Source organism: Xenopus laevis, chromosome 2S (assembly GCF_017654675.1).
Source record: "Xenopus laevis strain J_2021 chromosome 2S, Xenopus_laevis_v10.1, whole genome shotgun sequence".
In the NCBI taxonomy this organism is placed as follows: Eukaryota; Metazoa; Chordata; class Amphibia; order Anura; family Pipidae; genus Xenopus; species Xenopus laevis.
The window spans coordinates 36,188,448-36,201,208 of record NC_054374.1 but is presented as its reverse complement, the minus strand read 5'-3'; the positions used below and the strand labels follow the sequence as shown (position 1 = coordinate 36,201,208).

General features: G+C 40.0%; 1 protein-coding gene across 1 annotated transcript in view; it reads right to left on the bottom strand.

Annotated features, from left to right (window-relative positions):
* scarf1.S (scavenger receptor class F member 1 S homeolog) overlaps positions 1-12,761 on the bottom strand; it is a 42,222-nt gene that overhangs the window by 27,942 nt on the left and 1,519 nt on the right. The window contains exons 2-3 of the mRNA XM_018248548.2: positions 9,192-9,503; positions 1,763-1,824 (exon numbers count right to left, since the gene is read on the bottom strand). Of these exons, the coding sequence (XP_018104037.2) occupies positions 1,763-1,824; positions 9,192-9,313 (184 nt within the window). The 5' untranslated portion in view covers positions 9,314-9,503. The remainder of the gene's footprint in view (positions 1-1,762; positions 1,825-9,191; positions 9,504-12,761) is intronic.

Here is a 12,761-nt window from a genome sequence, read left to right as displayed (position 1 = left end):
CATTTGTGGCTAGGACCCCACATGAGAAATAAAATTGGTGGCCAAAATTGGTGGCAAGCACCCCCCCCACACACACACACATTATAAGAAAATTATAAGAAAATTGGTGGCCAGGACCCCTTAAACGTCCATGCCTTCCCGAAGTCAGCAGCTCTCTGTGGCGTGGCTGGGCCCCCCTTACCCTCGGGCCCCCTACAACTCTCCCCCCTGATGGCTGCCCTGCGTAGTGCTTATTCAAAGAGCACCTGGGTCTGGGTTAAGGCTGCACTCTTCAAACAGCTCCCCATACTGATAGTGGTTGTTTGCTTTAATACTGACCAAAAACAAAGTTGGCACCTTTTTATTACATTACACTCTTTTTTGAGTTTGTAAAGGCAAAACACATCTAAATAGGATAAATGCATGCAACTACTTTTTTTTTAACAAAACAAAAAATGGTACACATGCTTAGAGTTAGAACTAACAAAATCACTGTTAGTAAATTCTTGGAAAGAATGTCCTCTTGGAAGAGGGTATTATTATGCAGCTGGACCAAAGTCGTCCTTGGCTGCCATGATATATTGCCAGGGATCATTGGCACATAGCTCTCCAGTTAATGCTGCAGTAGACAGTGGCATTTGGCATCATGGGAGTGGAGTTCTGCAATAGTTCAAGAGCTATATATTGGATACCCATCATGACAGACGTGCCCTCCCCCTCCCACCCGGCCCTGCATTACCATTTCCAACCTTACCATCCATATTGCCCCCTGTACCAGCAGCTATAATGTTGCCCCATGTACTTGTGCCAGCACATATCATATTGATTGCTCAAAGGATGAAAAGGTGGCACTCCGGTAAGATAAAAAGGTGGTTTTGTTCCAACAGGTCACTGAGCAACATCACTGGATGCGTTTTGGGAGTGCCGCCTTTTCAGCCTTTGAGCAATTAGCATTTCAGTGGGGACGCTGATGGCAGAGCACCAGGATCATTACAATTAAATAATGGAGCTACACGAATAAGGACACACGGGGTGAGTTTGGAGCAGCCTATTTTTCTTTTTGTACATATCACATTGACCCCATTTGTACCTGTGCCAACAGCAGTCAAAAAAAATCCATCATATTGCCCCTAATTTGTGCCTTTGCCAGCAAGAGCCAAAAGTCTATTATATTCTCCAAACATCTGTGTACCTGTGCCAGCAGCCACCATATTGCCCTATGTACCTTAGCCAGCAGCAGCCAATTCCAAATATTACACCCAATCTGTACCTGTGCCAGCAGCAGCCAAAAAATCCACAATATTGCCCCAAATATGTAGCTGTGCCAGCAGCAGTCAAAAATCCATCATATTGCCCCTAATCATCTGTTTCCCTGTGCCAGCAGCAGCCAAGATATTACTCACAAATATGTACCTGTGCCAACAGCAGCCAAGAGGGAAGTGGGGAGTGATTCTATGAATCGCAGGCAAGAGGGGGATGGAGCAGTTTATAAAACTGAAAAACTATTAATACTATAAATGCCAAGCAAACCAGGGTTTTAAAAAAATCCCCTTAAAAGTGCCCCCCCGGTTGCCTACTCGGCCCTGTTAAGATGAGATGAGCAACCTATTTGATAGCATGCGTGTAGAAGCAATTTCCTCACAGATGTCAGACATCAAACAATAAAAGTGAAGAGTATGAGGGGCCGCCCCTTCCATCGGGGTCACCGAAAGTGATTTCTCAGCAAGTTCTCTCATTGTGTTCATGTGAAGCGCAGGTTCTTATTGCTGGTATTGTCACTTACCAGCTGTGCACGCTCGTCCTTCCTGTCTCCACCCCGGGCAGCACACAAGCCCCATGGTGACACTGGAGGAAGGGAAAAGCAGGAAGTAGATTAATTCTGCCATTTTGTATTAATCATATCCTGGAATTCAGGGCTAAGCAGAGGACGAGAACATTCTAGCTGTGCTCTTGCGCTTGTCTTAAAAGGAGAACTAAAGCCTAACTAAAGAAGAAGGGCAGAAATATTGTACATTATGTTTGGGCTTCTGTACCAGCCCAAGGCAACCACAGCCCTTTAGCAGTAAAGAGCTGTGTCTCCAAAGATGCCCCAGTAGCTCCCCATCTTTTCTGTTGATTCACTGCACATGCTCTGTGCTGCTGTCACTTACTGAGCTTAGGGATCCACTAACAATATACAGTACACATAGAATAGAAATGTCACAATATAAGGCTGATATAGTATATAAAATTATAAATTTTTCACCATATTTTGAGTTTAGTTCTCCTTTAATGACATCCTGCACTTTATGTATATACAGTTTACACCATCATATGCGATATATACTCATGTCAACTAAAATGCAGAACTGAATGTTTTAACTAAGCTATTTTTTTCTATTACTAATCAACACCATTGTTTCAGGTTATGGAAAAGCTCTCATATTCCTTATATATTCCATAAAGATATCACAATCTGCAACATTAAAATATAGGCAACACATGTATTTAATTAGAAATAATATTGTGTTTCCTAAATTGGTAAATAATAAATGTAAATTACATTTAAAAATGGAAATGTATACTTAGGTTGAACATTAGCTAAATGAGTTTGGTAGAGAAATGTGTCCTGTTAAATGTTTATTAAAGAAAAACAATTTTACTTAATTGCATTAATGGGTAAGGAAAAGTGTTTTATACAGGGGATTGTAACTTGGAAAGGTCATTTGATTAACTGACTTGCACTCTTTTTCAAAATAACTTTAAGGGTAGGACTCCACGAACGATTTTGGCGCGATCCGCCGCGCTGCGAGAAAACGCATGCGACAAAAATAAGAGATTGAATAGTCGCATGGTGTCGCAGGGTTGATCTGACGCAACATGACTGTTGGATGCAGACGCAGCTTGCGGCGACTGCATCTGAAAGTCGTGTTGGCTCAGGTCCGATCAACACTGCAACAACATGCAACAAATCTATTTCGGATCGCGCCAAAATCGTTCGTGGAGTCCTACCCTTAGGGCAGTGACACACCAGGAGATTAATCACTAGCGATAAATCACTGCTTCTCTGGGCAACTAATCTCTCTCCAGTAAAAAGCTTTCCCATAGGCAATAATGTGAATCGCTGGTGGTAAAACAAATGTCGCTCCAGTCTCCCAAAATCGCTTGTTTTGCAGTGCAGTGCAGTGCAGGTGACTTCGGAAAACCAATCACCACGTGTGATTAGCGCCAGCGTTTTTTCATTTTAGCCGGCGCAGAGTGAGGGAAGGCGTTTGGGGAGATTGGTCGCCGCAAAAACCAGGCTATTAGTCGCTAGGCAACCAAATCTCCCCAAAACGCCAAGTGTGGCCTGACCCTTAAGGTGGCCATAGATGCAAAGATCTGCTCGTTTGGCAACATCGCCAAACGAGCGGATCTTTCCCCGATATGCCATTAACAAACATGGCTATATCGGGTGTAATCTGATTACGATGTGCCCTGGGTTCCGGCGGGATCGGTCGGGTCAAAATCAAACCTGACCGATCGACCAAAACGACCGATCTCCGCCGGACGAAAGAAGTCGGGACACGCCACACACGATCCGAAAATCGTACGAATCCTCGATTCGTACGATCGGATCTGTGTGTCTATGGCCACCTTTAAGATGCAGGGGTGGCCAGATCAATTGCAAACTAAAAATGGTTTAAGTTTCATTGCTCTGCATTGTCTCTAGTGTAAGAAATAAAAGCAATATATATCCAAGACAAGCCTCATTACTAGAGTAATAGTGCCCCATTCAGTTTGTTGTAGACTGTATATAAAATGTAGCATCTTCGTATATTTTGTTAATATTATTTAAATTACTATTTCTGATTTCTAACCTGATCTGATATTGGAACTGCTGTGCTAGAATTGTAGATGTTGTATATTTACTTATATACCTGCCCTGTACTATTTTATGACACAGAAGGCACAATAAAATACAAGTATGGGACCTGTTATCCGGAATACTTGGGACCTGGGGTTTTCCGGATAATAGATCTTTCTGTAATTTGAATCTTCATACCTTAAGTCAACTAGAAAATCATTTAAATATTAAATAAACCCAATAGGCTGGCTCTACTTCCAATAAGGATTAATTATATCTTAGTTTGGATCATGTACAAGGTACTGTTTTATTACTAAAGGGAAAAAGGAAATCATTTTTAAAAGTTTGGATTCATTTATTATAATATAGGGAAGGGGAGATGGCCTTTCCGTAATTCGGATCTTTCTGGATAATGGGTGTCCGGATAACGGATCCCATACCTGTACTTTAATTTCAAATTATATTTAAAAAAAATCTAAAACAAAAAAGAGAACAAAGAACATTAAAGGGGTGGTTCACCTTTAAGGTAACTTTTAGTAACCAACTTTTCAATTGGTCCATTATTTTTTATAGCTTTATAGTTATTTGTCTTTTTTTTTTTATTCTTTGCAGCTTTCTGACCCAATCTAAAAAGCAAATGCTCTGTAAGGCTACAAATGTATTGCTACTTTTTATTACTCATCTTTCTATTCAGGCCTCTCCTATTCATATTCCAGTCTCTTGTTCTCAGTGCATGGTTGCTAGGGGAGTTTGGACCCTAGCAATCAGATTACTGAAACTGCAAACTGGAGGAGCTGCTGAATAAAAAGCTAAATAACTCAAAATCCTTAAATAATAAAAAATGAAAACCAATTGCACATGGTCTGAGAATATCACTCTCTACATCATACTAAAAGTTAATTTAAAGGTGAACAACCCCATTAAAGGGAACTATCGAAAAAAATGAAAATTTAATATAAGCTTCATCCTGCTAAAAAAAAAAATTCTAACTATAACAAATTCTAACCCGTTTCTGAAATAAGTTCAAGTTAATCTTTGTTCTTCCCATTCCTCTCTTGACAATTGGGTCCAAGAAGATGTATTAGAGCTCACTCTTTTAAAATCACCAGAAATACTGACTCTACATGCAGAATTTGTGCCTAAAGGCGGCCATAGATGCACTGATATTATTGTATGAAAAATGTTTTGCACAATAATTGTTGTGTGTGTGGTAGGAGACAAGCTGACCAATATCAGTAAAATGCCTTGGATATTGGTTGTCTCGTCAATCAGGCAGGACTGAAAATTTTGGCTGGACACCTTTGAAGGTTCCCGAACATTGTAACCTAATGCAGAATCATCAGACAGAGCTCAAGAATTATTTTTGTTTTTACCTGCATATCTGACGATTCAGCTCTTAAAGGAGAAGGAAAGTCTGTTGGCACTTGGGGGTGCCAAATGTTAGGCACCCCAAGTGATTGTAGTGACTAACCTGAAACCCCCGGGCCGGTGCTCCTATCAGCAGAAAACTGCACTGGCCCAGGGTTTTTCTAGCGAGCACCACGAAGCAATCCTCTTTCAGCTTCTTCTTTCTTCAAATTCCCGGGGCAAACACATGTGCAGTTGAACGAAATAGCCGTCTTTTTAGTTAAAGTTTGACTTTTCGTTCTACTGCGCATGCGCAACTGCACGAAGAAATAGGAAGACGGAAGAAGATCGCTCCATGGTGCTCACTGGTATAACCTCCGGCCAGTGCAGTTTTCTGCTGATTGGAGCACCGACCAGGGGTTTCAGGTAAGTCACTACAATCATTTGGGGGTGCCTAACATTTGGCACCCCCAAGTGCAAACAGACTTTCCGTCTCCTTTAATATTAGTAGAGTGGACGAAAGATCTTTCATATGGCCAATGGTTGTGGGTAAGATAGTCATTGTAGTATGTATGGCCACCTTAAGTAAGTTATCTTGTTTGTGCTGGAGTCCTTTATTTGAGTTAGCTCTAACATGTCTGCTAAAAACCAGAGTTCCCCCTAAAAGAAATATTGGACCTGTCAATCAAAATCTGACACCCAACTCCTGCAAGAAGACAGAATGAAGAGAAACAGATGCTCAGAGTGAAAATATGAAGAGAAACTTGATTATTTCAGAAACGTTACAACATTTTAATTGGTTATATAAAGAATGTTTCTTATTTCAGTGTGATGAAGCTTATATTAAATTTTTATTTTAGCGATAGTTCCCCTTTTTATTCTAAACCCCACCCCAATATGTAATAAAAGGCACTATGTTTGCCCAAGAGCGGGAACGCATAGCAACCAATAAGATTTTAAACAGGTGACCGGTAAATGCTACCTGCTGATTGGTTGCTGTCGGTTACTGACCCGGACAAATTTAGTGCTTATTATGACATGACCCAATAGATGTCATGGAGCTCTTTGTCCCTCCCCTTACTAATGATATTGCTGGACCATTGTGTAATGTTAGAGCCTGTTGCTGTAGTTTGTAACATGGACCACAAAATATAATCATAATAATATAAAAATTATTTTAAAATATTCAGCAATTTGCCATTTTTCATTGTATTATAATATCTAATTAAACTCTGGCTCTTTTCCAGTGACAGGACTACTGTAATTTTAATCATTTACTATGATACGAGTACAGTGACTCCTGACTTGTGGGGGCTTAGAGCAGTGACAGGTGCGTGTGTGCAGGGAGTTGCAAGCCTAAAGGCTATCTGAATTACTAAAGATCTTGAAGGTCAGTTAGGCTAAGATATGGAGTGGAAATAAACTAATGTTGTAGATATTTTTGGAACTGTGACTGAATGACTAATACACCAATGCTTTCCTATATTTGTAGCCCACCCATAGAGACCTTGAATTAAAAGGTCAGACAACAGTTATAGAGCATTTTACAGTTACTACAATCTCTACAATGGGTGTGGTGTAGGTAAGGATCTGATAGGTTAGCCCAGGGCTCCACAACCTTTTAAACCCGTGAGCAACATTCAGAAGTAAAAGGAGTTGGGGAGCATGAAAAATGGGCTGCCAAATAAGATCTGTGATTGGCCATTTGGTAGCCCCTATTTGGATTGTAAAACCTTCCAAGCCTGGAATTCAAAAATAAGCACCTGCTTTGAGGCCACCGAGAGCAACATGTTACTCACGAGCTACTGGTTGGGGATCACTGGGTTAGCCCTTTGAATAACACTCTTGTTGTTTCCTGCAGGTTCCTAAGGTAAATGGCAAATGAGACGATTTGTTGCCTGTGTTAAATCTACGATACAGAGGGCTAGAATCCTGCATCAGGCTGGGTACATGCAGAATACCCGCAATGTGAGCGGGATTTGGCCGGATTATACTTCATGTGTCCACTGTACGGGTGGCCCACAGGTACCAGATTCGCTCCAGTGGGGTGGGCTATATGCAGCCATTCCAGGGACAATGAACGAGCTAAAGAGCAGGGAGCACTCAGTGGCCCTTGAAGGGGACGTTGCTGTGCTGCTATGTGTATCCGCTCTCGAAGTGTGTACATTCCAGCAAATCCTCAATCACAGAGCACCAGCAGTGTTAAAACCATCGCTTTATTTAGAACATCTTAAAAAGCATGAATGGAGCACACAACAACTAACGCTTGACGCCAAGGGATTCCAGGGACAATGGATGGAAATCTAAGCTTTCTAATGCAAAGATTGATCAGCGTGACATCACTTCCGGTTAATGTGACGTCACTTCAAAGTTTATTCAATTTTTTTTTTTTTTTTTTGAAACTTTGATAAATAGGCCTCCCCATATTTTGTACTGACCGTGTATTCATGGATTAAAAGAAGTCTTTGTAAAAGCACATGGATTTCAAATATCATTCAACATAATTGAACCTCTACCGCCAACCTGGTTTCCCAGTGGAAAAATAATATGCATTTAAAGGGCGTGTAAAAGCAAATAAATAAAACCCCATTTTACTTTCTTTAATAAAAAAGAAACCTATCTCCAATATACTTTAATTAAAAAATGTGTACCGTTTTAATAAGAAACTTGACTCCCTTCATTTAGTGCTGTGGATAGGAATTGTCAGACGGTCCCTAACTGCTGAGCAGGGAAACAATCATACTTATGAACAGCAGGGGGAGCCCCCGCCTTACTTCCCAGCCATGCAGAACTCAAGCAGCTTTGTTTATGATGATCCCTAAGCAGCCCAGACCACACTGAGCATGTGCACAGTCTTAGTCTTGTTTAACAAAGTTACAAGATGGTGACCCCCTGTAGCCAACTTTGAAAGCATAAATTATTTGTTTGATTAGGCTTGAGGTGCAGTAAGTTCATGTTTATATTTAGTATACAAAATACAGCATTTCTAGCCTTATTCTATTTTAAACTTTACATGCCCTTTAAGCCTCAGCAGTAATTCTCTAAATGATATGGAGCCAGGCATGTATCACAAAGGCAATGGCTCTTTGTCCAGTGTAGGGTGTTACTCAGTAAGATGGCGCCACTTTTTCTATAAGGGTATTACTCATCCCCCAATTATATTGTCCATAAGTAACAGAGATAGTGCTGCTGCTTTTGAACATGCAAAAACACTGCTATTCTGTCTAATGAAACATGGGACTTGAACGCTGGAACAGACAGACTATAATGCCCACAATGCTGCGGAAGAGGAGTTTCTGCTTTGAGGTAAACCACATGGAATATTTAAAAAATAAACAAGATACAAATTAAGATTGGAGCCCTGCTAATTTTTGGTTTCATCTAGTTAATAATGATTTCATTATCAACATACCAAATATATAGTGAATAAAGTACCCCCTGTTGTAAAATATAAGGATATTATAAGTTACCGAGGAGTTTCATGACCATATAAAAACACGAGGCCGAAGGTTCCAGGTCATGGAACTCCGAGGTACAGGCCCAGACTGGCAATCTGTGGGTTCTGGCAAATGCCAGAGGGGCTGCCATAAGGTGCCATAGAAATTCAGTATTTAGTGGGCTAGTGTGGGCTGATTGGGCCTCTGTGTACCTGAATGCCAGGGCCTATTTTAATTCTCAGTCCGGACCTGCTGAGGTAACTTCTAATATCCTCATATTTTGCAACTGGGGGTACTTTATTTATTATAATACATAAGTTTCAGTGAGTCATGTGACAGAAATGACATCAGAACTCACCGTTTATAACTGATGACATCAGAACTCACCGTTTATAAGGATATAATTTACAGGATATTCATGGCTCTTGTGTATTATAATATAATAATGTACAGGTATTTATAGATATAATTGTAGTATATCTTTAAGATTGATTTTAAAAAAAGTATACAGCTAGACATTGCAGCACATTTAAAGTGAACACAATAAAAGTTACTCTGGAAGTGGAAACTGAATGGACATTATGAAAAAACAATCATCTTACCTTTCTGATTTACAAACATTGGCCCCCTTGGGATCCAGATCCTGCATAGAGCACATTGCTTGAAGCCAACTCCAAAAGCAAATAATGACCTGAAGTCTGTGTCTCCCCCCTGGCACCCCCATTGCAGACAGTTATACTAACCCAGTGTCAGAATGGTAGCATTACCGCAGACTGGGGGGTTAATGAAACTGACCAGAAGTTGTTCTGAAGCAGTTCCACCATATCCAGATAGTTGCGAGTCCTTTCCTCACAGCATCCCCGTGTGAAAGCCCTCGCTCCAGGATCAAGCTCCTTCTTGATGTTTTCTTTTTCCTGAGGAAGTAAAGGAGGTGGATGTAGAATTCCTGCCATTCAATATGAGCAGTGGGAGGAGGGGGAACAATGACACATAGGATCTAAAGTGAAATCAAGAATCCTGACCCTGATAGTTTACTAAATATTACAGTGGTATTTGTTACTCTTTACAGGCATTTTTAGGGATACATTATCCTAGTTGAAAACATATACAGTTCGGTCCATCAACATTTGGACAGAGACAACTTTTTTTTCTAATTTTGGTTCTGTACATTACCACAATGAGTTTTAAATGAAACAACTCAGATGCAGTTGTCTTTGAGTCAATGGTCCAATTGCTTTTGAGCCCCTGAAATGAAGTGATTGTGTTTAAAAAAGGCTTTAGTTCCTCACATTTTTATGGAATCCTTTTGTTCCACCCACTGAATTAAAGCTGAAAGTCGGCAGATCAACTGCATCTGAGTTGTTTCATTTAAAATTCATTGTGGTAATGTACAGAACCACCTCAAAACCCTCTAAGGGGCAGATTTATCAAGGGTTGTATTTCAGCGATCGATCAAACGATTTTACTTCGACTTCCAAAAACTTAGAAAATTGCTCTAGAAGGTCCCCATAGGCTAACATAGCACTTCGGCAGGTTTAATTTGGCGAAGTATTGAAGTCGAAGTTTTTTTTTTAAAAGAGACAGTACTTCGATTATCGAATGGTCGAATATTCAAACTATTTTACTTCGAATCAAATTCAAAGTCAAAGTCGTAGTATCCTATTCGATGGTCGAAGTATCCAAAAAAATTACTTTGAATTTCGAATTTTTTTTACTTCGAAAATTCCCTCGAATTCACTTCGACCCTTGATAAATCTGCCCCTAAGGGTCAGGGCACACAGGCAGATTCGGGGAGATTAGTCTTTCTTTTTCGGGGCGACTAATCTCCCTGAACTGCCTCCCCACCGGCTAAAATGTAAATTGCCAGCGGGATGGCACTCTTGAGCGATTCGTTTTTTGAAGTCGTCCGAAGTCGCCTGACGAGGAAACTTCGGGCGTCTTCATAAAACGAATCTGCCTGTGTGACCTGACCCTAAGCAGACTTCAACAGGGGCTACAACCCAAGGATTGTGAATCAATACATTCATACATAATTCCCAGAGGTCAACTAATACAATATAAACAAAATGTTGTCCCTTGCAGGTCCCCTCATTTTTGACTTTGTTAACACCTCACACACAAATTGATTCCTTTTTGTTGGTCATTTGCTCTATGAGCTGAAACTAAACAGAATTTAAATGTTCTGAAAGCTTGCTATGATTTTCTCAGCCAATAACGGTATCATCTTTATACCAGTTTTGTTATTTTTTTTTATTTCAAAAGGGTTTGCCCTGTGTATAGTTCTGTTTAATAGTTCTTTATTAAAATATTTGCCAGAAATGGCAGACTCCTCATTTTGGTTGGGTGAGGGTGTATAAATCAGCGAGGCCAGGTGCTGGTCGAATGTTTTGTTAACCCACGCATCACTAGAACATAAAAGTAAGCATTTACTTTGCATGCAACACACAAACTGTACACAATGGAGTGAATCAAAGTACATCAGCTATTTAACAACCTGCATTTTTAACGTAGGCAGAGAAAGTTGTGTGTGCCAACAGACTTACAGACCTGCTGCATAATCTTTTTAACACAACGTCAGTGTACAGGTGCTGTGTCTGAAGTAACAGAGCTCCAAACATATACTGACCTACTGTATGTATAAACAGAATGAAAGATTATTTCACCTTCCATCTTAAAGCCAGCGGTACACAACCGACTCATATCTGTGGAGGGGTTAAACTAGATGGATTTTGCTCTTTTTTCGACTCAAATTAACACTCCTGGAAATTGAATTTTATTTTGTTTAGATGTAAAGACCAAAAGTAAAAAAGAAAGAATTGAAAAGGACAACTAACGCTTTTTGGGAACACCCCTTAATCCCCTAACGCGTTAGGCGTCCTTTCCACCCCAGACACCAGACTTTTTTAATGATTCAATAAATAGTATCTTTTACTTTATGAGGAGGTATGCCAATTCATTTTTTTTACTTTTGGATTATTGCAGCTAGGGAGCCCTGCATGACTTTAGGAACACCAAACCTTCTTTCATCCCTCCAGGACAGCTTGAGAAGGAAGCCTGAGTCTGTGCTTTGCTATTGTAAAATGTAGAGACACAAAGAAACAAATTGTAAGTGTGCAAGGTACAATCTTCAGATACAATATCACCGTGTTTTTTTTATTTATTATAATGCAACATTGTAAATACAAGGTATCCAGCATCATTGCAGCTGAAAGCGGATTTGCATTAAGACAGATGCAATTGCCTGTGTGCATGTTTGTGAATCAGGCAAAAGATTGAGCGGAGATTGCATTAATTTCAGTGTATGGCATTTAAATGTCATAAGTGTGTGATTTTGTCGCAATTATGTTGTGCCTATTAATGTAACTTGTTATGGGAGCACTGGAATTACCCCTCCTTTAGCTCCACTGTTCCCCAGTGTCAATAGGTGCACTTACGGGGGGTGGGTCATCAGAGCAGAAGGGGTGGCTGCAATGTAGCGGGCTGCAAATATAAAGAACTGCAGGAATGTGTTTAAAAATAAGTACAGTTACTTTAATGACTGGCATTAATACATGCAATATGTTTATTTTTTTGTGGCTGCATGCTTATGAGGTTTTATTTCTGCTCCACTGTACAGTCAGTTGCTACTGGAACGATGAAGCGAAGGTATTGCTGCAGATTGTTTTCTCCCTGCGACAGCATTAAATAATAAATGGCTATGAAGCATGGTACCTTTGAATACAACAAGATGAACTCAGAAGTGGAGCACATACACTTCTAATTTGCACTTACACTCACCAATGTAGCTATATAAAAATCAATAGGATCAGCTTTAGCAAGACAGACTTTTAGCATTCCACTTGAAGAGCTTTTCTAAAATATCCAAGATCTATTTCAAGAAAATCAGTGCAGGCAGTCGCTGTATTACATAATATATGTGTGTGGGGCGTAAATCTATGTTTAAAACAAAATAAATATTTTGTAGTAGTGATTTGTTTTGCCTTGACAAAGTGTTTATCAGAAGGAAACTCAATGGAACTTGCATAAAAAATGTATATGGCTATTCTACTTCACATTACAGCTTGGGCAATAGAGACTTCAGGGGTCCCAGATAAAAATCACATGATATAAGTAAGAACCTAGTATTTGTGCATGTCCCCAGGAGGAATAGGTACAGATCTAACTCAGACCAA